Raw genomic sequence first — 27,317 nt, forward strand, 5'->3', positions numbered from 1 at the left:
CCACAAATAATTATTAACCCCACTGTATAAAAAAACAACACTACATGAGCTCTATCTAGAAGGGTCTCTTTTTTGTACCAATTCCCATGACTTTGCTAACCCAGCATATTTTAATGATTTCCCATATGTTTAATATCTGTTGTTACTAAGGCCTAGATGGCTGTAAAACATACTGGTAAGTTAATATCCCGGGAGTTCTCAGCAAGAGAATTCACAAGAGTGTGGTACAGGAATTGCACCTTGGACTCAATCAGACAAATTAGCTCCCAAAAGTAATGAAAGATCCTCATCACAAATATCAGTAATGGGTTTGGATTATGTGCCCCAAAATGGTACTGAAGCAAGGGTCCCACAAACTCAACTAACCTAAACTGCCACTGTTTTAACATTCACCAGCCTAAAGGAGGGAAAGAACAATCCTCAACTTTTGAGCTTTTCAAAGTTTAATGAGAAATTAAAAAAAGAATACAAATAGAAAGAAGTTTGCTTTCTTTAATGTTGTACAAAAAATTATGAGTAGAACCAAAAGTAAATAAACATTATCATATTTGTTTACACCACTCTCTAGTTCCTCATATTAACTTTACTATTCAAACAATAGAAAGTAGGCGGCAATTTAGGGATTGGGAAAGGGATAAAAACCAAAAAAACTTTACTAAGACGTTTATTCTTCTACACTGTGTATAGCTGTGCTCACAGAGACGGCTTCTTTTACTTCTCCTCTGCTGCAGGTATTCAGTTGTATATAAAATTGAACCTGAATTTTAAAAAGAACAATACCTTGATTAAAAACAGTATTTGTTACATAGTTTCCACTGTAGATGATAAGGGAACCAATCAGGATGTTTCTACCCTCCCTTGACATGATTACCATTTTGTATCTCACCAATCATTGCCTTCTACATTAGATAAGTGTTGCTGGATACTTATATTGAAAAAAAATTAAAGACTATATATTTGATTAATTGTCAATTATCAAGTTCCTTGAAGGCAGGAAAAGTTTTTACATGTCCTTGTATTCTGATCACTCAGCACAGTTCTATACCCGACAGGTAGGAGTTTAAATGAACACTTTTTTTTTTCTTTTCATTTTTGAGTACTGGGGATTGAACTCAGGGGTATTCAACCATAGAGCCCCATCCCAAGCCCTATTTTTTGTACTTTATTTAGAGACAGGGTCTCACTGAGTTGTTTAGCGGCTCGATTTTTGCTGAGATTGGCTTTGAACTCGCGATCCTCCTGTCTCAACTTCCCAAACCACTGTGCACCACCACGCCCATCAATTTTTTTTTCATATACCATACTTCAACTTATAACTCATCAAGAGACCAAAGTGGAAGAACAAAAGACCAAGTTTGATTAGTGACTAAGAAGGCTGATTTCATATTTAACAAGCTTTCATACAGGGCTAAAATCACTACTGAAGTAGTTTTTAAACTAGCATTTATTTAGTACTTACCTGGAACCTAGCACTGTTCTAAACATTTTACGTGTTGTTCCACTTTTTTCTCATATACAGATGAAGAAACACACAAATGGGTATAAAAGTTTGTCCAAGGTCACATTATCACTAGTGAAAGTATAATTCAAATATAAACACTGACATAGACTCTACATCCATAATCACCATGGTATTATACAATTCTTATCTGTGGTTAGTTCTAAAAACTTTAACCAATACAACTTTTAAAAAATCCATTTCTCATCAATTTATCTGCCTAAAAATTTAAACTCCATGTAAAAATTTGGAAATTAATCTCATATGCCCTAATTTAAGCCAAATATAGTAAATTCCAAAAAGGAAAGAGAATATATTACACCAAGAGATTCAATTTCCACAGTTTTATATAGACTCCCTTATATACTGTTGACTATTTCACCACTACCTTTTTGAATGAAGAACTCAAGCTTAACTATAGAGAATATCAGATCTCAGGAAGCAGTTACATAAATGTCAGAACATCATGCCAATTGGTTTATACTTGACCCCAAGAGTCAACCTACAGTTTTAGTTTCCTTAAATACCAGATTTTGTGACCTGCCCCTTCTCAAGTGGCTCTGAATATTTTAAATTCGACAATTTAAATGGATGAGAAAATGTGCAACTTTCCATACCTGCTCAACAGCTGAGGGAGACTAGAAATGATGGGTCCATATCCTGGTGCATTGTCATACAATTCAAACAGTGGTGCAGCTACCAGCTTGTAATTTTTAGGGACTGCAAACAATGCTAAAATAAACAAAACAGGATTCGTTTTCTGTAACTTCTCATATAGTCACTGATTCTATTTTATTTCAAATTAATACACAATTTTAAACCTGAAAAACACGTCTGAGAAAAAAGATAATTCTCATAAATTTTGGTTGTGTCTTCTATGCTAGAGATCAGTCACACATTTGAAACTAACCGATTCTCTTAAGAGATCCAAGGTATTAACAACATGTACAACTTGATTATAAGTACTGCTCCAGGAGAAAGGAGAAAATAGCCTTGGGGTTATAATTCATTTTGAATCCCATTATAAAACCCTTGTAAAAAATGGAATCATTTCTTGTTAAATCACATAACAGGCCAAGACTCTCTTTAAGGTTTCACTAGTTTTTCACAATATGAAAACCAATACCAAGAGCTGAAAAAGTATTAAAATACCATCATCTGCAAGGCATAGTGATGCTTGCCTATAATCCCAGAGGCTCAGGTGGCTGAGATAGCAAGTTCAAGGCCAGTTCAGCAATTCAGCAAGGCCCTAAGCAACTTAGTGAGACCACATCCCAAAATCAAAAATAAAAAGGGCTAAGGATGGGCTGGGATTGTGGCTCAGTGGTGGAGTTTGATCCCCGGCACCACATAAAAATAAACAAATAAAAAGGTACTACGTCTATCTACAACTAAAGATTAAAAAAACAAGGGGGGGGGGGATGAGGATGTGGCTCAGTAGTAAATTGTCCCTGGGTTAAATCCCTAGACTCCCTCCTACCTCTGGCAAAAAATGAAAAATACTACTATAATCTGGTATGTTAGGTTCTAAATTTACTTTTCCCTCAATACCATGACTGGCACAACTAAGAGAAACTAAAGTAATTCTGCATGAACATGCCACGTTTTTGGTTTTACAATTAAAAATAAACAAAAAAACCTCTAGTAACCTGGAAAAAACACAAATAGAAATATCCTTGAAAACATTCTACAAGTGTTTAGATGTACCTTCAAAAACCAAAATAACTGTGGTGCACAACTGTAATCCCAGTGACCTGGGAGGCTGAGACACAAGAATCATGAGCTCAAAGCCAGCCTCAGCAAAAGCAAGGCACAAGCAACTCAGTGAGAGCCTGTCTCTAAATATAGGGCTGGGGATATGGCTCAGTGGTCAAGTACCAGAGTTTAATCCCTATTACCCCCACCCCCCCACCAAAAAAAACTTACCTTTCTCTTGAAGTTGAACCAGAAACAACTTCTTATGTTCCTTAGGTTTTGTAATGTGTGCAGGAATATATGGATACTAAAATAACAAATGAGAGTAATTTGTAGTTTTCAAAACCAACAATTCTTTCTACCTCCCCACCTTTAATCATCAATATCTCACATTTCAGACGCTAAGGCCAACTATGAACCCTTCTCAGACCAAGTTCTTTATATTCTAAACACAATTTTAATTTAACATGTACTCCATCACATGCGTTTATTTCTTTATATGTTTATTCCCCAATACACTGTAAACTGATGGTAGAATATTATTTTCTAGTTTTCCAATTACCAGGACAGATTACCTAAAAGGTATACTAATAAATAAGTATTTTCATTCATATAAAATAACAAGTAGTTATAAGTACTTGTCATTTTATATGAATATAAAATATAAAATTCAAGACAACTAAATATGAAATCACATAATTTATGGCCCTAAGAAATTTACAACATGATGAAGTTTGACTTTAGTGTCATTACTGTTTTAAAATATCATTACAAGGTAAAATGCTCTAGAATCCTATGTGGAACATGTTTACTATGTTAAAAGTTTAAATATAGCCTGTGAGGTATTTGACAAGATGCTTTGTGTTCCTTCTTCCCTCAACAACCCTCCCAACTACACATACACAGCACACACTAGACAAGCCAAGTAATCGGAGTTCTGCCAGTTGGACAAAGTATAATTGCTTGGTAAAATGGAGAAAATATTTTAGACAATTTAAAGGGGTAAAAAGAATTAGAGAAAGAAACTACTAGGTAAGGGCTAGGGGCATAACTGAGTGGTAGATTGCCTGACCAGCATATGTGAAAGCCTGAGTTCAATCCACCAAAATTTTAAACAACAACAACAACAAAAAAAAAAACTAAGGGATTTTTCCCCCAACCCTACCATGTATACTTAACAAAACTTCTGCTATATGTCCCCACAATACATTCAGAAATCTATTTTGCTTCTGGAGTTTTATTGGAGGGCAAGAGAATTAAAAAGTGCTGAAAATAGACATAAAGGGAAGGTAGAAAAAGTAGATGCTGCCAAAAGGAGGTATTATCATCATCTACATTTTATAACTTCTACTAAAAGAGACCAAGAACCTTTCCCAAGATGACTCTGCTAAGTAGTGAAGCCAAAATTCAACAGCATCTGTTCGACTCTTTATCTAATTATAAAAGTCTATGTCGCTTTTCATCGTGTTACTCACTGGCTCCTAACCAGAATTTGGGCTAGCTTCATTATACATCACAGCCATTCCTAAAGAAAATGGTTTGAGGTGATGTCCAAGGCTTTGGAGGTCCCTTAGACACATTAGCAGCAGAGAAACAAACACACTAGCAGCAAAGATTTGAGAAGTGACTTAAATAGCACATAAAAAAAAAAATTAAAAATAAAACTTATGGCTCCCATATAACAAAAGCTCCCAAACTGTGACCAAACCAAAGTGAGTGCCATTACCCTAATTTTCTTCCACTTGAAGCAACAGTTCCTTTTTTTTTTTTTTTTTAAGCCTGTCTTCTACAGTCCTGGACTTAATGTCTAAGGCAATTACACTCTTTTCTGAAAAGACTGTAGGGAGCTTATAATTTCGTAACTTCTTCCCACTGGGGCCTACCTAAAATTCTAGGTTTACTAAATAACCATACAATCCTTTTGTACCTGATACTGCCAGGACTTCAGCAAAGGGAAGCATTCTAGGACCATGGCAGGGGAGATGGATGAGAGTATTCAGAAAGTAGACTGTAAAGCAATTTCCAATTAGGTCAGATAATGTTCAAAAAACCAAAACCAGTTAAGAATAATTGCTCTGATTATTTTTTTCTTTCCACATTTTTTTATTGGTGCATTATAGCTGTACGTAATGATGGGATTTGTTTGCTCTGTGTCTTTTTGAACAAAAAGCAATTTTTTTTTTCCTATATGGAATTAAAGCCGGGACACAGACAGATGTGTTCTCAGCAATTCTTAGGCAATGTGCACTAGCACTTCCAAGCCCTGTGTCCTCCTTTCCCTCTGCTATGCAAGACAGTCAAATGAGAGAGCACAGAATCATCTTTCGTTTGGCAAATATTTTGTGGATTGCTTGACCTAGAACATCCTGTCATGCAAAGAAGATATCAAGCCACAGGGCCTTTGACTGGCCAAAAGAATGCAGGATCCAACTTTAAGATGTTCCTTCACTAGCCAAAGTAGGAAAATCTAAGCATCAATAACATTATCAATCACTACAATAGATTAAAATAAATCAAATATATTTAAATTCCTGAGGTCATACTGACACTTCAAAAGGTTACTGAAACATACTTTTTAAAATATATTGTAGTTGTAGCTGGACACAATATCTTTATTTTTTTATGTGATGCAGAGAATTGAACCAGTGCTTCACATATGCTAAGCAAGCACTGTACCACTGAGCCGCAGCCCCAGCCCCTAAAACGTGATTTTTATGCCCAATATGACAGAACCACATTCTCCCTCAGATTTCAGGGCAGCTGTGTTTGGAAGTGTCAGAAATTTCCCTGCTTTCTGCTATTGTTCCGCTCCCTGTTTTTCAGAATCTAAGCTTTTCCAAACCCTGAAACATCTCTCAACTCATGCTCAGACCCAACATGAAAGTGCAAGGGAGTTAATGTAACTCTCACACGATGCGAGAGGGGTCTCTGGCCTTCTTTCTTCTTTTCTGTGTGTGTGTGTATGTGTGTGCACAAACCACATTTTTTTATTTGCTTATTTCTTGCATTTGAAGTACTCTTTGATGACATCCTTGACCTGAGATTCTTTGCCATAGTCCTTAAGCACTATAAAACTGTTAACCACTTTAAGAGATTTGCCCTTTCAATCAATTTGACAGAAGCCTACCTATTCTCCCAGTTTCTTGCTGTCATCTATCTTAATTAGGCTGATATTGTGCTTAGCACAAAGGGCCTCCTCGAACTTGACACACATGGGCTCATTACAGTCGGATGCAAGCACACAAAGATGGGCTTGTCTCTCCTTTTTTTTTTTAGCTTTATTTTATTCTTTTATTTTATGTGGTGCACGTGCTAGGCAAGCACTCTACCACTGAGCCACAACCCAGCCCCTGGGCTTGTCTCTTATCTAAGGTTCCAGCAGCTTTGCATATTCCATGTGTAAGGCCTTCATGAATGAGGACAGTCTTCATACCTCCAGCCGCTTTATACCAAATGGGTAAAGCCAATCTTGAATGTACCTGAGCCTCTGTGGGACTCAGCAGCGGCAGGGAAAGAGTCTGCTCTCTGTCTTTCTGATGGGCAATTCTGAAGTACAGTCCACATGGCTGCTGATAGTCCTTAGCTGGATTCATTTAGTTGCCCTCAGTTGTAATTAGATCAATAATAATGTTCCTCCTCCTCCTTTAAAAAAAAAAAAAAAATTCTGCAGCTGCTACTCTCCTCTCCCTCTCTCCTTATACTCTTCTGTTTCCTGTAATCACTTCCAGAACTATCTGCACCAAAGTCTATGTCTTATTTTGAAGAAAGTCAAGTGTCTGCAGGATGCTAAATAATGAACTCATTCTTCTGAAAACTGGTAAGTAAAAGAAAAAAAGAATATTTTTTCTTATACACATTATACACCTCTTTATAAATAAGCAACAATTTATCTTTACATAAGTGTTACAAACCTAATGAATTCACAGATCCAGGAAATTCTCATCAATTAGTTAATATTATAAAACGAAACAACCAGATATTCTAAATACCAGATGGGGATGCCAGCCTCTAGATGACACCCAATGATTCCTGTCTCCTTGCATTCACACCTTTGTGGAGTGTTCTCCCAATGCACTAGAAGGTGGTCAATAACGTACATCAGCATCAATGGTATTCCACTGCTTAGATGAGGTATAAGAAACTGTAGCTTCCCCTGTGGTCACTTTCACTGTCACCCACCATCTCTTCAATTACAAGCCAATTGAGGAAGCCAGTTGCATTACTGAAAGTTATCCTTTGGAGATGTTCTTATGACAAGTAATTGAGGGAGGCCTTGTGTCAACAGCCAGCAAAAACTGACGCCTTTAGTCCAACAGCCCAGAAGGAACTGAGGGTTTACATGTGAGCTTGGGATCAGAGACTATCCCAGCGATGCAGTCCCAGTTGCCAATTTAACTTCATGAGACCCTAAGCTGAACTACCCTGCAAGGTAGTTTCCAGATGCCTAACCCTGGGAAACTAAGATAACACATTTCTGTTATTTAGGCCACTAAGTTTTGAGGTATATAGGTTGATTTTACCTTATCAGAAATGCTTAGAACCAAAGCACTTCAGATTTTGGAATTTTTTTCAGATTTTTGGAATACTGGTAAAGACTTAACCAGTTGAATATCCCTAATTAAAAAATCAAAAATTCTAAAACCAAAAACTTTTTGAGTGTCATGTCAACCACAGCACTCTGGACTTAAATGCTTGATTTTAGAAATGCTCAACCTATAATCTGTTACACAGGAATAGACATATAAATATATCATCAATGATAAGCCTTGTTACTCCCTCTTCTCCCCATAAAGACTGAATTCAATCTTTTGATCAAACTATCAATTTATAGGACATACAGGAGAAAGAAATACGTGTCCAATGAAAAAAGGGGGATGCAAATCAGCAAAGGAAACACTAAGACTTTAAATAGCCTGTTTTCATCATTAATAAATTACAAAAAGAAAGAGACAATCTGTAGGAGTTAAAAAAAAAACTATGCTAATTGAAACAAATATAAAATAGAAATAATCAAGACAGTAAAAACAGTGACTATATATGATATTATGAACTATTTCTCATTTTTTAGTACAATAATGGTAGCATCATGGTTATGTTTAAAAGGTCCTTATCTTTTATGATTCAAACTGAAGTATTTACAAGTGAAATGATATCTAGGATTCGCCTCACAAAAATCTAAGCAGATAAAAACATGTATGACCATGAGTTGGTGGATGACAGTAACAGGATTCATTTATTACTAGTCTCTCTACTTTTGTATATTTTTAAACTTTTCCTTTGAAAGAAATGAATATGTGGCATTGTCATTTGTTAACTAAATGAAGGAGGGGAGAAAAGAAAACTCAAAGTCAAATAGTACTTTGATCATTTTTTAAATGTCTAGAATTTAATCATCTTTTTGTTTCTCCAAATGCCCAGCAAAGATAACTGAACACTGACCTGAGGAGGTTCAAAATTTGGTCTCCACCAGTTACCAATGCAGTCATCAATGACCCAGTCTTGCAGGACCCCATCTTGACGACCCAGTATCTGTCAAAAGAAATGACATAGCTAGTAAACTAAACATACTTACTCACGAACACCCTTCTTTGATGAAGAAACTATTTCTGGCAGCACTCCTAGTAGAGATATACAGCTAGTTAATGTACCTTCCTTATATATTTCCTCTCTATAATTCCTTGTTTATTATCTATGTCATTCTGCCCAAGATAGACACTGTTGGTTCAAAATTAGCATGCTACTATGAACATAATGCTATATAGGGCCAACAAATCTGTTACTGTGCTCTGGGTATACACAGAAAACCCAAGGTCATCAGTCAATTACATCAACCAGCAATACAACAGTTTCTCTAGAATCAACTAGAGCTTCTATAAATCCTCTACCTAACCAAGTTAGAAATATTTTCAAAATACACAATCTTCGTTTTTATTATTCTGTGTAACATTAAACTTAGTTAACTTGATCAAAATTATAATCTATACATTTTCATTGTTCAAAAATGGTTCTACAAGGTTCATATAGTAAGAAAGGGAAGTTATCTGTTCCGCTTCACCTGTTCCCACTGGCTGCAACATTCAACTCAGCTGTTTATTCCTCTGTTGCCTCTATTTTTAAACATACTGTTTTAGACGACCAGAAAACTCATAAAGATAGTTCAAAGACTTTCCATGTTCCCTACACCTGGTTTCTCCTTTTGTAACTAATGAACCAATACCAATACATAATTACCAATTGAAATCCATAGTTTACTCAGAAATCCTTAGTTTTTCACCTGATGTCCTTTCTGAGTCCTAAGATCCCATTTAGGATATCACAATATATTTGGTCATCATTTGTCCTGGGGCTTCTATGGACTATGCCAGATTCTCAGACTTTCCTTGTTTTTGATGATCTTGACAGTTCTGAAGTCTACTGGTCAGCTTCTGTAGAAAGTCTCTCAATTAGACTGAGATAATGAATCTTTGGGAGGAGGACCACAGAGGCAAAGTGCCACTCTTACAGCATCACATCAAGGGTACCACTTACCACTAATACCAACCTTTATCACCTGGTTGAGATTTATCCAACGTAAAGTTACATTTTTAAACACATTCTTTTATGACCATTTCTTGATTACTTTTATTTTATTGCTGGGGGGGATAACCAGAGATTGAACCCAGGGGTATTTAACCTATGAGCTACATCCCCAGGCTTTTTTATTTTTATTTTGAAATAGTCTCACTAAGTTGCTTAGGGCCTAAGTTGCTGAGACTAGCTTTGAACTTGAGATCTTCCTGCCTCAGCCTCTTTGAGCAGCTGGGATTACAGGAATGTGCCAACACACCAGGCTTACTTTTCAATTTTAAAAACCTAGAGAATCCTATTATCTCCCTCTATTACACAAGAGAATTTAGATATTAAAACCATATCACCCACTCATACTTTTTCTCCCTACATTCTCTCATTATCAACAAATTAATATACTTGGGTAGATCAGTCACAATAGTGACTAGTAAACGACAATTACATTTCCTTATTTTTAGAACTATTTTTTTTTCTTTAGAGTTGATAAATGTTTGATTTCATTTACTATCACTATATTTATTCCCACATAATAATTTAAATTTCTTCTCAATTTAAGCATCAAATTACTCTATCAATTTCACTTTTTCAAAGAGATGTTATGCTCCAATCTACACTAGATGCACTCAGCCCTGCTTCGCACAGCTAGAGTCCTAGGGCTTCCCTTGACCTTTCACCTACAGTTTGATGCTCTCTAATATTCTGATCCTATATCTTCAGTCTTAGTTTACTTCTTCATTGTGGTAGTGAAAACCCTCTGAAGTTTCCTAAGCAAAGGTATAAGGAATAATACCAGTTTTTGAATCTCTTCATGTCTGGAAATAACTATTTTACCCGTACCCTTGACTTGTAAGACTTTAGACAGGAAATGCTAGGATGGAAATCACATTCTCTCAGAATTACAGGAGCATGCTCTAGTATCTTTTAGCTTCCAGTATTCTTTGTCGGCAGTCTGATGCCATTTCTGATTTTGATGCTTGTATTAACGTGTATGGCTGCCTAGCCACTCCTCTCCTCTTTGGAAGCTTTGAGTACCTTCTATCATCATTGGTCTAAATTTTCATAATGATGTACCTTTGGGTGGATTTTTAAATACTCTTTATAGAGGGCAGACCAGGAGGTCTTTTCAGATGTCCTTTGGGCTTGGGAAATTGTCTCAAATTATGTTTTGCTAATTCTTATTCCTCAGTTCTATTTACCTATAGTTTATATTGGTCATTTTAAAAATGAACACTAATTTTGTTTTTTCCTAATCTACATTCTTTTTACCTTTTCATTTTATTTTCTGATAGTATGAACTACCTTTTAACCCACCACTGAGTTTTTTGCCCTAACATTTTAAAAAATATTCATGAGGTTTTATTTTGGGTTGGTTAAAATCTTTTTTAAAGGACGCTTTGTCTCATAGATACAATATCTTCCCTTTTTTTTAAATACCTTTATTTATTTATTTATTTCTATGTGGTGCTGAGGATCGAACCCAGTGCCTCACACGTTCAAGGCAAGTGCTCTACCACTGAGCCACAACCCCAGACCCACAATATCTTCTCTTATTGTACCAAGAAAATTAATCACAGTTTTGTCACTGAATTTTCCACTTCTCTTGAATTCCGTTTTTTTAAAAATGTATCTATGTACACATGTACTTTTGTAATACTAGAGATGGAGTCATGCCAGGCAAGCACTCTACCAATGAGCAACATCCAGCCCCCTTTTGCTTCTTTTGACCTCTCTTATTAAAAAGCCTTTCCCACAAGTCTAGTATACTTGTTATCTGCTCACAATTAAGAATAAAGCATAAGAGGTTTAATTAACATCTCTGGGTGAATGAATGGCAGGGCTATGCTATTTCTTCAGGAAGACTCCCAAATAGCGTCACTTGGGAGTTTTCCTTAGACTGGTCCCTCTCTCCAGAAACAAAATCTTCAGCCTTCTGCCTGGGTATGTAAGCCTAATTGTTAACATTCCGTCAGCTGGCCGGAAATTTTTTTATATAGTTCTGCTCCATCTATCACTAGATGCTCTGAGCTCGCTTCAGAGTTGGAGACATTATTCAGGATGGAAACTTTCACTTACTTCTCCCCGTCCCCTAAACCTTTCATTGAAGGTTTCATTCTCTGATTCCATTGCTTTCTCTGTAGAATCAATCCCCAGCCACTCTGCCTAATTGTACAGAGTAGGAGAAGACAATCTAGCTATATAAATACATCTTTTTATTTCATATTTTTTAATTGTAGATGGATCTTTATTTTATTTATTAATTATTTATATGTGGTGCTGAGACTCAAACACAGTGTCTCACACATGCTAGGCAAGCTCTCTGCCACAGAGCCACAACCCCAGCGCTACAATACATCAATCTTATACAGACTTATCTAGCTTTCAACCCATTCAAGCACCGACCTTCAAATGTACCTGGCACCTCTAATTCCTCAGACTCTGGTGTTCTTCACAGTTAAATTCTACTCTGCTCTCCTTCTGGACTGAGGCTTCTGCTAAGTCAATCATTATTTGCCCCTCCTAGCTCCTCCAAAAATTACGTTGTTTCTTTTTGCACTCCTTCAATCCTATTGGATTTATATGTTTTTAAAGATATCCCTTTCCTGCCTCTTTGGTGGGGTTTTCAGAAGCATAGGTAAGCAGGTAGATTCAATCTACGTATATCCAAGCACAGGAAATGAAAAGTTATAACGCACTTTAACAAGTACTAGAAAGGGGCTGGGGCTGGGGCTGAGCGGCACCGCACTTGCCTGGCATGTGTGAGGCACTGGATTCGGTTCTCAGCACCCATATAAGTAAATAAAGGTCTATCAACAAATGAAAAAACAAATTAAAAAAATCATATTAAAAAGAAACAAGTACTAGAAAAACCAACCAAATAAGTTCATAATGACAACTTAAACCCAAGTGTTAGTATAATGTTTATTTTCTGAAAGTTGAACTTATACCTAAAGTTTATCTTTAGGTGATTTTAATTCTGGTTCTCCTTTGCTTCTCTGTGCATCAAGGGTTTTGCAGAAGGTATGGATTAATTGTATTATTTAGAGGAAGACTGCATTTTAAATATGAAAAAAAAATCAATCATTAAAACAACCTACAGTTTTCAGTATCTACATATTTGAATCCAACTATTAAGAGGTAGACATTAGAATGATTTTTTTAAAAAAGTAGTACAATTTGGGCAAATTTTAGAGACTTATTTTGGAACAAAACTATGAGCATTCATGTCTCCAGCTCCACTACACAGTAGCAGTATAATATCAAAACTATCTATATCCCAGTATCCGTATCTGTAAAATAGGATTAATAATAATAGTACCTACTTCCCAGAACTGCTGTGATGATTAAAGGAGTGACTATATGTAAAACATCTAGAACACTGTCCAGAATAGTAAATACTCAAGAAATGCGGGCTTTTATTTATCATTATTGTTACATCAACATCTCAATTTTTAAAATGTTTAGATAAACTTGTAAGTTCAACTTTCAGAAAATAAATATTATACTAACACTGAGATTTAAGCTGTATTTATTAAAAACTAAATATTCACAATAAATTTATCCCTTTCACAAGACAAAAACAAAATTATATATAAGTTGATGATATTCAGATGGCCAATTAAACTGTCAAAGTGGTTAAACAGAAAAATACCTCTGTCATTAAGCGTTTTAGTCCTTCAACTTCATCTTCTCCTGGGTTAAGTTCACCACCAGGTCTGTATAAAGGTTAAGAATTTCAGCTTTCAACTTAATACAATTTGGGGATAACAACAAAAATACAATAGTAATTATTTCTCTCAATGTCATATAAGGCACTCAGAACAAACAAATGTCAAAAGCAGGGGAAAGAACATTCTGGAAAGTTGAATTCATAATGTTAATTCATCAGACTAACAGTATATTGTGCTGGTTTTAAACAGAAAAAATATATAACCCAGTATAAACATAAAGGTAACTACTGGACACCAATTCATCCCAATATTCTCTCTGAAATCTATCCCATAATAATGGAGTCTAGAAATGCCCAGAAAGCATAGACCACATTGTTTAGGTCTGGACATTTTTCAAGAATTTCAATCTAAGTTTCTGAGAACTTTCTTTTTTGGTATAATTAATCAAAAAGCTGTGGGCCAAGTAAATATTAAAAGATTTATGAGGTCAAATGATTGAACTATATTAAAATGAGACTAGAAAACACCATTCTAAGAAAGAAATAAACATCAATTGCTCTTAGTAATACTATGCTGACATCTGGAAACTGAGCTTGAACTAATCTGTTCCATGGGGTTTCTTCCAAGCTCAATCATTAACATCAATAATAATAGAAATGTGCAGATTTCTGCTTTGAAAAATAAATGAGCACTGTCCTGGAGAAAACACACTTTTTTTTCCTTTCAAAAGACTCTACTGAACAGTGTTTGTTGAAATGAATAAATGACTAGGGACTAAAACTGTTACATAAGCCAGCCAACCTATTAAAAGTTGTCTTGCTGTTCATTCCAACACCACTTACAATTTGAAGAAAGTTGTTCCCAGCTGTAGCAGTAACACATGGGGTAGCCGGTGCTCATGTACAATCAGAACCCCTTCTACAGTCCTTCTCATTCCAATTTTATCAAATTCTTCCCTCATGCGCTGAAATCTGGCTGCAACAGAGCTGTCCTTCTCATAGAGGGGTTCTTTTGTACCAAAAGTATAATTGGTAAGAGGGTACCTGTGATCCAAAAATAAACATCTAGTATGAGAACTGATAACCATAATTTGCCATAACAGATACCAACTACATCAAAAGAAAACATAATCAAAAGTGTTATCTTTGTGCTCAGAGACTTAGGATTTGTCTAAAGTTACACAATTAACAAATGAAATAGCAGAGAATAGAATATTGCTCTCTGAAGTCTTGAAATCAGAAAACCATTATGATCAAGTGGCTATTCCATAAATGAACTTTCAGGCATAGATAATGCTACTATAAGGCCCTTAAATGCTTAGAGAGGTGGTTATCTAGATATTGGTAATACTTTGGTTTTAAACCATGGCTGCTATATCAATAATTACCAACCTGATTCCTCTAATACTCTAGTCATAAATTCTATTAACTATAGGTGCTAATAGCTAATCCCCCTTTTTCCTATATACTAAGCATTTCTCTAATTATTTTTCATTTCTCGCAGTCAATTATGATCAAATTTTTCTAGCACCAAAAGCTTTTCCATATCAACTTTCCTATGTTCTTTCCTCTCTAAACCTACAAAGAGGCCTTCTTAGCCTTCTGCAAATTATTCTATTCAGTATCCTCATTCTTTCCCTCTCATTTGAATCTTCTACCCATCATATCTAATCTGAATACACTTTTCCTTATCAAGAACTCAAAATATGGTTTATATTGTTGAAGACAGCTGTCATCTTATTTAGTAAAGATCAATTTTTTCCTTACAGAGTTAAAAACCACACGTGTGTATTTTATCACAAGCCACCCTGTAATACCTTGATTATATAAGACTTTCAATAAAAATTTCTTAGCCACATTCTATCAAAAGCCCTTGACATACTACATACCCAATCCATTCTTTTTTTTTTTTTTTTTTTAAGGGAATTGAATCCAGGGCACTTTTCACATGCCCAGCTCTTTTTATTATTTTGAGACAGGTTCTAAGTTGGTGAGGTTGGCCTCAAACTTGTGATCCTCTTGCCTTGGCCTCTAGGGCAACTAGGATTATAGGCAGGTGCCAATGGGTCTAGCCACTCAGCCATTCTTGAAAAGGGAAATCAAAATTATCCAAACAAAAAAGTTACTTTAATTACAGAAGCCAAATTCTAGGCAAAAATAAAGTAGCTTTAAAATACATTAAAAAAAATATCCCTTCCAGGATGCATTAAAGATTATAAGGAACTTTTCCCAGGAGACCCAATGGTAAATCTAACATTGTCAATGTTAGCAGGAGCACACAGCACTATGTGTCAGGTAATATTTTTAAAATGCTTTACATAACATGTAGTTCTCAGAACCTAAATTAGAAAGATAACACATCTCTTTTGAAAGAGCCAGCTCCCATAGCAAGAAGGAAATGTTATCAAGATGAAAAGTTTGAATTTTCAGCTGTGAAATCAAAGTGCCAGCCCAAATACATACATGTTATTCTATTATAAGCATCATAAAGCAGGGGTTGGCTACATCTTTCTTATCACTCTTTATCCTGTATTAGGCACACTGCCTGGTACAAAGTAAGCATTCACACGGTATTTCATAGATGAAAATACTCTGGGGGACAGGGGACTTGTTTTCAATTTAATAGATCATTACTCAGCCAGGGGAATTGCCATTCACAACACAACAATTATTTCTAAATATCATATTTATATGAAAAGTATTATAAATCGATTCATAACTTTTTTAATATATTGAGGATTTAACGCAGGGGTGTTTTACCATTGGGCTACATCCACAGCCCCAATACATAACTTTTTTTTTTTTTTAAATATACTGAGGATTTAACCCAGAGGTGCTTTACCAATGGGCTACATCCCCAGTCCTTTTTTTATTTTGAGACAAGGTCAAAAATCAAAACATTTTGTTCGCAGCATCAATTCTACATAATGGCCTGTTGCAAACTGATCCAGTAATCAAGTAATCAATGCAAAAACAAACAAAAGCTCAAGTGGGACCTAGTTCACATCGTGACTGAAAATAATCCAGAAATTGTGCTTTCATCCATTTTTAAAAGAACTCGTCTTTTCCGTTTCATAGGAATCTTATATGAGGACTTTTAAAAAGTAGTATCAAATTAAAGCACTACTACATGTTAATGTAATTAATACCTAAGGTTTTAACATTTATACACATGAGTTATCAACTAATTCCAAATTTTATAAACCTAATATTTTTATTATCCAAATTTCCAAACCAGCAACTGCTTTGCCAAACAATAATAAACATCTTTTCCATTTCAAGACACTTTTATTTGAATATAAAACAATTAGACTGTCTTACCAAAAAAAAAAAAAAAAAAAAAAAGGAGCAAATCCTTGCATTTTTTTTAAACACAGACCAGTATAAACTGGCCACTTCCTCCATTATGGTCAGCACCACACTGCCTCAAAATCAAACTCTAAAAATCAAAAAAAGTATACTGACCCTTACACACACACACAACACACCTGTAATTCCAGTAGCTTGGGAGGCTGAGGCAAGAGGATCTCCAAGATCAAAGCCAGCCTCAGCAACTTAGCTAGACTCTGTCTCTAAATAAGACATAAAAAGGGGTGGGGATGTGTCTCAGTGGTTAAGCTCCACTGGTACCAAAAAAAAAAAAAAAAAAAACACCAGACAGACAATATCTTGAGCAAGACACATCCCAAATACCAATTACTTGTACCACAAGATTATGTTTGACAGTGACCTTGAAATGCAATGATATGCTTAAAGAGAAAGGTATGTTGAAAATAAAACAGCCCGCCATGGGTTCTCTGAGGCAATACTCTGGTTCCGTCCACTATCTAAAAGCCCCACCACCATAACAGCGTCCATACTCCCAAACTGAGGCCTACTGGTGCCCGGGATGCTGCTGCTGAGTTAGACAAGACATGTGAATGCACAGGGTAGTCCAGGTATCCCTGAGCAGTCAGATTAAAGTTGGTGTATTCGTAAGGTGAAATACTATACAGCACTTAAAAGGGGGTGGAACACCTTAAACCCTTGCATACAGATATGTCCCGAAATCTTACTCTGTTAAAGTGAAAACTGCAAAAAGGATGCTGTTACACCATTCGTTTCCAGTAAATACACACAAAGAAATACCCTACACGTGACGTGAAAGTATAAACACTGAATCGGAAAGATAAAAACCACATTTTGAAGCTGGTTACTTCCGGATAGGTGACAAAAAATTAGTTCAAAGCAAACCTCGATTTCACCAGAATGAATGAATTCAGAGGAATGGGAACAAGCTCTGTTTTCAAATGAACGAAACTTTTCCAAGTAGGACTCTAAGCCCCAGGAGCTATAAGACCAGGAAAGGGCCTGAGGAAGAGAGGAAAGTGGCATCCCCGAGCGGTCGTCGGGGTGGCGGGGAGGCGTGCAACCCGCCGACCCACTGAAGGCGCGCGGGAAGCAGAAACGTCACTAGGAGCGCTCACAAGGACAGGGATGCCCGCCAAGGCCGCGCCGCACTTACAGGTTGATGGTGCGCTCCAGGGTGAGGGGCTTGGTCTGCTGGATGTACTTGTTGCCAAACTGGGTGACCCCCCGGGGCCAGCCCGTCTGCGAACGATTGGGTGGAACCACAGACATGCTGGCGAGCTCCGGAAATGGCGGGGAGCAGAAAGCGGGAGTCAGGGGAGACTTTCCCCGTGCGGGCAGTGGTTATCAGCGTCCCGCTCACCAGCCGCCGCCCGCCATTAACAGGAGAGCGCAAAAGAAGGCGAACGCACGCCGGAAGTGAATCCGGGCTCTCTGGCGGCAGGAAGTAGGGAGGCGGAGGCCTTCCAGGCCGAGAGCCATTGAGACAATCGCTGGCGAGGTGATCTCAGTATCTGAAGCTTCCATTGGTAAATCAGATTTATGGGTTCCGCCTCCTCGTATTTTGATGCCTGCCATTGGGTAGCGCTGGGGAATCGCGGGGGCATTCTGGGAATTGTAGTTTCCAGAACGAAGTAGCCACTTCATCGATGTGGCGTGGTTCGTATACCTTGTGAGATGAGTGGAAAGCGGCCCGCGGAGCCTGGCCCGGCTTGGGGGGGGAAGAAGGGAAAAAAGGAGGTGATAGCACAGTTTTCCGATGCTGTCACGGAGGAAACCTTGAAAAAGCAGGTGGCTGAGGCCTGGAGCCGTAGGACACCGTTCAATCACGGTAACCGGGTGCTGTGAGGGAGGAGCCCCCGCGCAGGGGTCTGGAAGCCTGGGGAAAAGCTCTGCGACTGGAGCCCGGGCCCCAGGGGGAAGAGGTTTTGGAGGACTTTGGTCACCTCCGACCCTCCTGCCTCAACTGCTGCTCCCTTTCATTTTAAATTTAGTCTGAAGTGAGAAATCTGAGAAGAAAAAATGTAGGCCGGAGAGTGTCGGGAAGTAGACGCACCAATTGACAGAATTCTGAAATCCGAGATTACGAAGTTAGGATTTTTACTGATGGTGCGTCGTTGGGCAATGGATTTAATCTTTTTTAAGCTTTAGTTCCTTTATATATATATATACATATATACACACATATATATAGTATTATATAGATTAACAGTATTTATCTCGGAAAGATGTTGAATGGCAATGATAGATGCATGCACGCATCAGTAAATGTTTCCCTGAGTAAGGGCCAGTAAACATTTGGACAGATATTCAAGTGGCTTTCGTGATGTTTCTGGCAAGCGTTATGCTCGATCATCCCATGATAATTTAGCCAGAGCATTTGCTGTGAGCTGTCAGAGAGCAGATACCTGAGGCACTTGTTTTGGCGAGTCTGGCTGTATGACCTAAGAAATAAACGTGTCTTGACCAAGGGAAGGATCACTTTAACATCTCTCAAGGGATTCCACCCTCAGCTCCAAGTTACACTTTATAGGATACAGCTCTTCATGTGTCATGAATTTTCTTCCAAGGTTCACCATATATTTTTTGTTTCAGTTGTTAAAATGCTTTGATGAGGTAAATCCTGGGTGTTTGGGATACTGAGAAGAAAGTGAATCACTTAGTATTTAAAGTGCAGGGTTTGGACACTGGCAGACTTCTCAATTCCCTCATCTGTAAGATAGGGGTAGTGATATCTACCCCACACATTAAAGTTAAATGAAATAATAATGCATGAACAGCACCACTGAACCAGGCACTGGTAGGAGGTGGTGGTGGTTAGTTTTAGAGGAATAGTGATCTAGCCTTCCAGAGGTAGTGGGTGCAATGTTGGGATAAAAATCAAAAGTTATGCCTGAACTGCTTTATTTTTAAAAAGTATGTAATAACTTCCTCCCATAGTAAACTAGGGGAAGAAATGGCAGAGTTGAAGAGAAATTACCAGCCATTGTTGCTCTTGTTTTTCTATTGTAATTTTAGATTTGGGAGGAAAGAATTAAGAATGTAAAATACATTCAGTAATCATTAAACTGAAAAACTAAAATTTAAAAAAAAGCAGGAACTTTGATTTAATGATGTCACCTATGCTCATCTTAAGGACTAGTATTTTAAGCAGCATTTAGCCAGACATAGTGGCACAGGCCTATAATCCCAGTGATTGGGAGGCTGAGGAAGGAGGATTGCAAGTTCCAAGCCAACCTCAGCAACTTAGCAAGACCCTGTTTAAAAGTTTAAAAAAAAAAAAAAAATGGCTGGGGATGTGCCTTGGTGGTTAAGCACCCCGGGTTTAATTCCTGGTACCAAAAGAAAAGAAAGAGCAGAGCTTCCAATTCTTTCCTACCCACCCAAATCTTAGATATTAGTCATTGGGTCCCCTAAAATTCATGACCAACATCCCCTTTTGTATTCTCCTTGTTGTGTTACTTTGGAGTCAAAAACACAAAAGGAAAGAAAGCCATAGATAATATTTTTCCTTCCTACAGAAGCCATTGCCATGGACATGGACCCCTTTCTACACTGCGTGATCCCAAACTTCATCCAAAACCAAGACTTCTTGGAAGGGCTTCAGAAGGAACTTTTGAACTTGGACTTTCATGAAAAGTATAATGATTTATATAAGTTCCAGCAGGTATTTATTCCCCAGTCACATTAGTTCTTCCACCTCAGAAATTTATTGTCTATAAAACCATTTAATACCTTTAAGACTCAAGGTTTTAGATCGAGTTTGCCTTGGTGGGGGTGGTGCCAGGAGAAGTCCTTAGAGTTCTGTCGTTCAGAACATTCCTTCATTTAACGTAGCCTACTGAGTGTTAACTATGTATTAGGTGCTATAATCATAAGGGAGATTTTGACATTGCCTGCTCTAGAAAACATTAAAGTCTGAAATAATAGGGGTGACGGTGACAAAGGTAGTCAAGAATAGACTAGCAATACATTTTGCCAGTAAGGAAGTTCGTTATAAACAAAGGCACAAATTACATATTTGAGAGTGGTATTGTGAAGGGAGTTATGCATTAAAAGTTAATAACCATTTAAAATTTTGAGTTCATGTCTTTGTTTTAGGTGGGCTTCATATGTTGTAGTATACCCAGCATTACACCCTGTCCAGTTAAATCCATTCCATTTTGGTGGGCAATTTAATTTGGCAGAAAAGACTATCTCGAAATCAAGATTTTCTTTACTCTTAAAAGATTCAGCCCAGACTAGCATAGAAATATGCCATTGGTTTTCTCAGTTTGGGAGATATCTTTCAGTACAGGGAATATATCACTGTTGGATATCCTTTAGAAAGCCTCATGACATCAGGGCCAAAATATTCAAAAAATACAGATAAGAAAAATGAAGAATTATTTTGTTTTCTATGCGATTTCCTTTTGATTTTATCTGGGATAAAAGTAAATAATGGGTTTCTATCCTTTTTATTATTTTACACTAGAACTGATTATCTGGTCAGCTGGCAGTATCCTGCCCTACCTCAATCTATCTTGGACCTCATACATGTGATTGAATCAACCAAGCTAAATACAGGAAAACAGTGAGACTCTTAAATCAGAAAACCTAATGAAAATTAAACTTTTGTCTATAGTAAGATTACACAGGTTAATGAAAACCCAGTTATCTGCCTTTATAAGCCCTCATGCTTATAAAACTGAACTCCTAATCTCTGCCTGTGTCTGCTCCATTTTCCCATCTCAGTTGATTGATCAGCAACTTGATCTTTCTAGTAGTTCAAGCCAAAAATGAGTCATCTTTGATTCCTTTCTCACCCTTCATGTCCATTCCATCAGGGAAATTTTTCTGTCTATACCTTCAAAATATATTCAGAGTAATAAAAAAAACCCTTTTTACCATTTTCACTGCCAGTAGCCAACATCTGATCCAACCTGTCCTTGTCTCTTACCGGGATTATTCTACTAATATGTTAATCGGTCTCCTACCTCATTTATTTTTACAATATCAGCTATTGTGTTCTTTTGCAATGCAAACTGGCCCTAGACATTGAAAAATATATGTTCACAAAAACTTGTTCACAAATGTTCATAAGTCACATTACTTATAATAACTGAAAAGGGGAAAACCTCAGCTGTCCATCAACTGGTGAATGGATAAACAATAGTTTGTTCATTCCATGGAATTTTATTCAGCTATAAAAAGGTATCCACTGCTGCAACATGGGTGAGCCTTGAAAACATTTGCTAAGTGAAAGAAGCCAGACACTGAAGGCTGTAAATTCCACTTCTTTATAATATCTAGAATAGGAAAGTATATCTACAGGGGCGGGAAATGGTTTTAGTGTAGTGATTTCTAGGAGCTAGGATAGGAGAAAATGGGGAGTGACTTCCTGATGGGTATAGGATTTCATTTTTGAGTGTCAAATTCTGGACCTAGCATTGATGGTTACTGCACATCATTAATACATATGCTGAAACCAGTTGGTTTACACACTTTCAAATGGTTAAAATGCTAAGTTTTATGGGAATTTTAACTGAAAATAAGTCATGTAAATGGAATCACATTATTTCTTTGCTTTAAAACTCCAATGGTTCCTCATTTCTTTGAATAAAAGCCAAATGACATAGACCAGCTCCAAGAACCCCTTTACCTCTTTGATCTCAACTACTACTGCTCTTTCCTTGCTCTGTTCTAATCCACAGTATCCTTGCAGCATCTTAGAATTGACTTTGCCTCACCTCACTGAAACCTGCTCTTGTCCCATTATTTATCATTGCAAACCCCTCCTGGCTCTCAGCACTCCCCACTCCTGTTTCCCAGCTTTATACCAGTCGTGTGCCCTTTTTTACATTGTCTGTCTACCTCAACAAACATGAACTTCTCTATGAAAACTACTTATTTATTGAATGAATGAGGTACACTCAGGCCAAGTAACTTGCCCAAGTCAGAATTGCCAGATGGAAGGGCTATGTTAATCTGGTTTCAGAATCCAGGCTCTTAGCCATGATGCTCTACTGCCAGATTCTCACTAAACTGCTCTTCTCCTTGTGTCTAATATATTATAACAAAAAAATCCTTGTCTTTTTCTTTCATGATCAAGTCTGATGATTTGAAGAAGAGAAAAGAACCTCATATCTCAGCAGTAAGGTAAACAAATAATCAGGTTTCTTGGGTGCCAAATATGTGTGAGGCAGAGTAGTAGGTGCTTTAAATGTTATGTCAGATAATCTTTGTTGACATTATTATCCCATTTTGTATAGTAGGAAACAGACTCTGAGTAATTAAACAACTTCTTCAAGTCTCCCCAGCTAAAATTGAGAGATACAAACTCAAGCCTATGATTTTAAAGCTCAAGTTCTTGGGGGGTGTGCGGTGCATGCATACACAGCACATGGGGTCTCGGGGGCCACTGGGATTGAGCCCCGGGGCTTTTTTTTTTTACATTAGTTGTCAATGGACCTTTATTTATTTATTTATTTTATTGATACGTGGTGCCAAGACTCGCATCCAGTGCCTCACACATGCTAGGCAATCACTCTGCCACTGAGCCACAACCCCAGCCTCCAGTGCTTTTTATATGCTAGAAAAACACTCTACCTCTGAGCACACCCGTAGCCCAAGGCTCAAATTCTTAATAATAAGTGTTTCACTTTGTTAGTAACTGGAGATACCATTTTTTTCACACTGTAAATTGTGAAGTACTGAAAACAAAACCCCCGTTGTTGACAGGACTATAAATACCTTCATACACTGCTGCAGTCTTTTTTTAAAAGATGGTTTGGAAAGATGCATCAAAACCTTTAAAAGTATTCATATCTTTTTGCAGAGTAATTCTAGTTATAGGAACTTATTGCAGAATAATTAAGGATATGCTTAAAGACTACATATAAGATTATTATATTGTTCATTATAGTAAAAACTCAATAGATTTAAGTAGTTACTTGCAGAAATAAGGTTACGAAACATAAAATAAAAACTATATAGTCATTAAATATGTGTATGAATCATAACATGGGGTAATATAGAACTATATACAGATATATACATAGATATAAGGATATGTGTGTATTTACCTATTTATTTATTTTAGTTTTTACATTTTAGCATCTCTGAGATCCAGTGATTTGCATAATCACTGTTTTGCCCTAGTTTAATTGGCAACATTTTTTCTTAGGGATATATACAATAATACTTCTTAAAATCAAAGCTGTCTTAGATTCATTGAAATGCATTTTTTTGGGCTGGGGTTGTAGCTCAGTGGTACAGCATTTGCCTACATGTGTGAAGCACTAGGTTTGATCCTCGGCACCACATAAAAATAAATAAATAAAACAAAGGATATTGTGTCCATCTACAACTAAAAAAATAAATAAAAATAAAGAGAAATGCATTTTTTTCCCTTGGCCTACTAGGGATTGAACCCAGAAGTTCTGTACCATTGAGCTATATTCCCTGGTCCCATTTGTTTTTTATTTTGAGATAGGATCTCACTGAACTGCCTAGGCTGGCCTTGAATTTACAGTTCTTCTGCCTTAGCCTTCAGAGCAGCTAGGATTACAGTCGTGTGCCAGTCCACTCAGCATGAGATATTTGTGTCAAGGGAAAAAAAAAACAGTATATACAGTATGGTCTTGTATTTAAAAATAAGATGCACACATATACTTGGATATCCGTGTGTACAAAATAAAAGAAGTAGGATTACACAGCACATGGGGTCTAGGGGGCCACTGGGATTTGGGGGGATTTTTGTTTTTTGTTTGTTTGGGTTTTTTTTTTGGGGGGGGGGGATCAGTGCTTTATCACTGAGCTGTATCCCCAGACCTTTTTTATTGTTTGTTATTTGAGACAGGGTCTCACTAAGTTGCTGAGGCTGGCCTCAAACTTGTGATCCTCCTACCTCAGCGCCCCCAGTCGCTGGGATTACAGGCATATAGTACCATACCTGGCTAGAAGTTTTCAAATAAATTTTTGTTTTTCTTTTTTCACTTCTATAGGATTTTTTTTTCCTGTATTGAGCACATGTTGTTTTATAATAGTTGTTTATCATCTATCTGGTATGAACTATTTTTTCTCATTCTCTTTTTACTCTGAAATACTTTCAAATGTGGCGGCAACCTTTATAGGTTATTTCCTCTAAATCTTGGTTTTGGGTTTTTGTTTTTTTTTTGTTTTTGTTTGTTTGTTTGTTTTCCTTTTTTGCACTACTGGGGATTGAATTCAGGAGTGCTCTATCACTGAGCTACATCACCAGCCCTTTTTTATGTTGAGACATGGTCTTGCTTAGTTGCTAAGGCTGGACCTCAAGTGTGATGCTCCTGCTTTAGATTCCTGAATCCCTGGAATTACAGATGGGCATCACCATACCCAGTCTGTTTCTTCTAAATCTTGAAGTATTGCTTACATGTTAACTGAAACACAGTGTTTCATATTTGTGTAGACTTTCCCCACCCTCAGAGCAAGACAGTCTCAATTTAAGGCATCATCTCATGAGTTCACAGCACCCTTCTGGTAATTATTTAATCTGAGACTATAACATCCATAACTAAAGGTTAATAGCCAAGAATGAAAACCAAAATTCCTTGATCATTACTGAGAGTTGATCTTTTCATTCCCCATTTGGATTCTGGAACTTCTCTCATCAGTACTGACAGATGCTAATAATGACCATGAAGTAAGCCTGTCCCTATGACAAATTCATAGAGTACAAGAACCTTTTTTTTTAAATGAAAAATTTTTTTTGGTTGTAGGTGGACACAACGACTTTATTTTTATTCATTTATTTATTTATTTTTATGTGGTGCTGAGGATCAGAACCAGTGCCTCACCTGCGCTACGTGAGCACTCTACCACTAAGCCACAACTCCAGCCTCTAGAAGAGCCTTTTATGGAATAAAGTTGTGGAAGTTTATGATACCAGTTAAAGAAAGATTTAAAGTTTTAATGATATTAGTTGTTTAAAATATCAAGACTTTACAGAAATATTTATCACACAAATTGCTTGCAATCCCTGCCTACCCATTCTTTATAATTTACAGTGACATTAAAAGTTACAGAACACTTGTGGTTGAACTAAAGCACGATATTATATAGAATATTTTGGTTTAAGTAATATATAATATAAAATGGTATTTCATAATGAAATATTATTTAAATATCTACCTGGAGACTTGATATTTAGTTATGAACATTTGTGCATTTGAACTAGGGTACTCTAAAAAATATTAATGAAGTATCTTTATGTGCCTATTCAAACAAATGTAAATCCTTTAAAAACGTTTTTAACTCATTAAGGTTAACATAATTTCATAGATGATTGGCCAAATAAGTCATAAATTGTATTAAAGAGATATCTTTAGAGAACCAATTTAGCTAGAAAATGGAAGTGTTCACATATTTTACTGGTATCCTGCTAGCATCAGAACTTCAATGAAGGACTTTATTTATTATTGTACAGCTAGTATAGTACTCATTGTTAATGTGATTTAAAGTCGTGATCTTCTACAACAGTATTACCCAAATGTTCATTAAATGGTCTAGTATTAGTGTTTGTGATATTGCTGTTTATAACAGAAAATGTGTGTGTGTGTGTGTGTGTGTGTATTTCGTACTGGGGAGTAAACCACAGGCCTTGTGCATGATAAGAAAAATATATTTAATCTTAGTCCCCACTCCTGGCACCAAGCTCCAAAAACCTTTGGAAATTTGTTAAGATTAGTAAAGATGAATGGAGCTTCTTTTTTTTATTATTATTATTACAAACCCCTTTCAGCCATACTTGAGTTTATGTTGATGAGGTGACTTTTGAAAAGCCCAAAAGCTGGAGAGGGACTAGTTACCAAGGAAGCTAACTATGTGATGGTTCTGTTGGAACTTTTAGCCCTGACCATCCCAGCCTCCCAAAGGAAAGAAAGGGCTGGCAGATTGTTGGGTTAATCAGTAAAGTCTCCACAGAATTTTCCAACGGAAGAGTTTCAGTCTGCTGAAAACATGGAGGTGCTAAAAAGTGGTGTCCCTGCAGAGGACATGGAGCTCTCTGCCTCTTCCCCAGTACTTTGCTCTATGGATCTCTTCCATCTGGCTGTTCCTGAGTTGCATGCTTTATAATAAACCGGTAATATAGTAAGTAAACTGTCTAAGAGATGGCCAACATTAAGGAAATGTTGTAAGAACCTTTGATTTATAGCTACTTAGAAGCACTTGTGATTGGTATCTGAAGTTGCATGGCAGTCCCGTGGGACTCAGCCCTTAACCTGTGCTAACCTCTCATAGGTAGTGTCAGAATTGAACTGAAATGTAGGATACCTAGGTGGTTTCAGAGAATCAGTCAGTATGGGGAGAAAAACCAAACGTGTTTGGTGTTGGAAGTAAAATGTATAAAGGAAAAATAGTGAGGCTGAGTGTGGTATATACCAAAAAAAAAAAAAAAATGGTTGAGTTTTTCATTTTACTGCTGAAAAACATGTCTGAAAATCAGTAATTTAGAATGCTGTGATAAGTTGATATGACAAAGGCCAAAGTGCTGCCATGGAAGGACATACTTTAAATTTTTAA

General features: G+C 36.8%; 2 protein-coding genes across 3 annotated transcripts in view; one reads left to right on the plus strand and one right to left on the minus strand.

Moving 5' to 3' along the window:
- Positions 1-425: 425 nt before the first annotated feature.
- Nudt21 (nudix hydrolase 21) lies at positions 426-18,187 on the minus strand. Its single transcript, XM_046434686.1, has 7 exons — positions 17,932-18,187; positions 14,271-14,471; positions 13,410-13,473; positions 8,633-8,722; positions 3,425-3,500; positions 2,116-2,230; positions 426-757 (listed from the first exon to the last, which is right to left on the minus strand). Exons 1-7 carry the CDS (start codon positions 18,045-18,047, stop codon positions 736-738), a joined length of 684 nt encoding a protein of 227 aa, XP_046290642.1. The 5' UTR covers positions 18,048-18,187; the 3' UTR covers positions 426-735.
- A 214-nt stretch (positions 18,188-18,401) lies between these two features.
- Positions 18,402-27,317, plus strand: part of Ogfod1 (2-oxoglutarate and iron dependent oxygenase domain containing 1) — a 28,406-nt gene continuing 19,490 nt past the window's right edge. For both annotated transcript variants that reach the window (XM_046434579.2, XM_046434578.2), the window contains exons 1-3: positions 18,402-18,606; positions 20,297-20,442; positions 22,867-22,913. In XM_046434579.2, coding sequence (XP_046290535.1) covers positions 18,453-18,606; positions 20,297-20,442; positions 22,867-22,913 — 347 coding nt within the window. In that variant the 5' untranslated portion in view covers positions 18,402-18,452. The remainder of the gene's footprint in view (positions 18,607-20,296; positions 20,443-22,866; positions 22,914-27,317) is intronic.

Source organism: Marmota monax, unplaced genomic scaffold (genome assembly GCF_021218885.2).
Source record: "Marmota monax isolate L192 unplaced genomic scaffold, Marmota_monax_Labrador192_F-V1.1 WCK01_AAM20220418_F8-fsc00024, whole genome shotgun sequence".
NCBI lineage: Eukaryota > Metazoa > Chordata > Mammalia > Rodentia > Sciuridae > Marmota > Marmota monax.

Bases quoted from the DNA above. Each gene is read 5' to 3' on its own strand.
- Nudt21 (XM_046434686.1), bottom strand. From the start codon at position 18,047: ATGTCTGTGGTTCCACCCAATCGTTCGCAGACGGGCTGGCCCCGGGGG. The intron at 13,474-14,270 runs GTAAGTGGTGTT...ACCTTTATACAG, and splicing joins GGAACAACTTTCTTCAAATT to ACCTGGTGGTGAACTTAACC. The intron at 2,231-3,424 runs GTAAGTTTTTTT...TGTTTATTTTAG, and splicing joins GGTTCAACTTCAAGAGAAAG to CATTGTTTGCAGTCCCTAAA.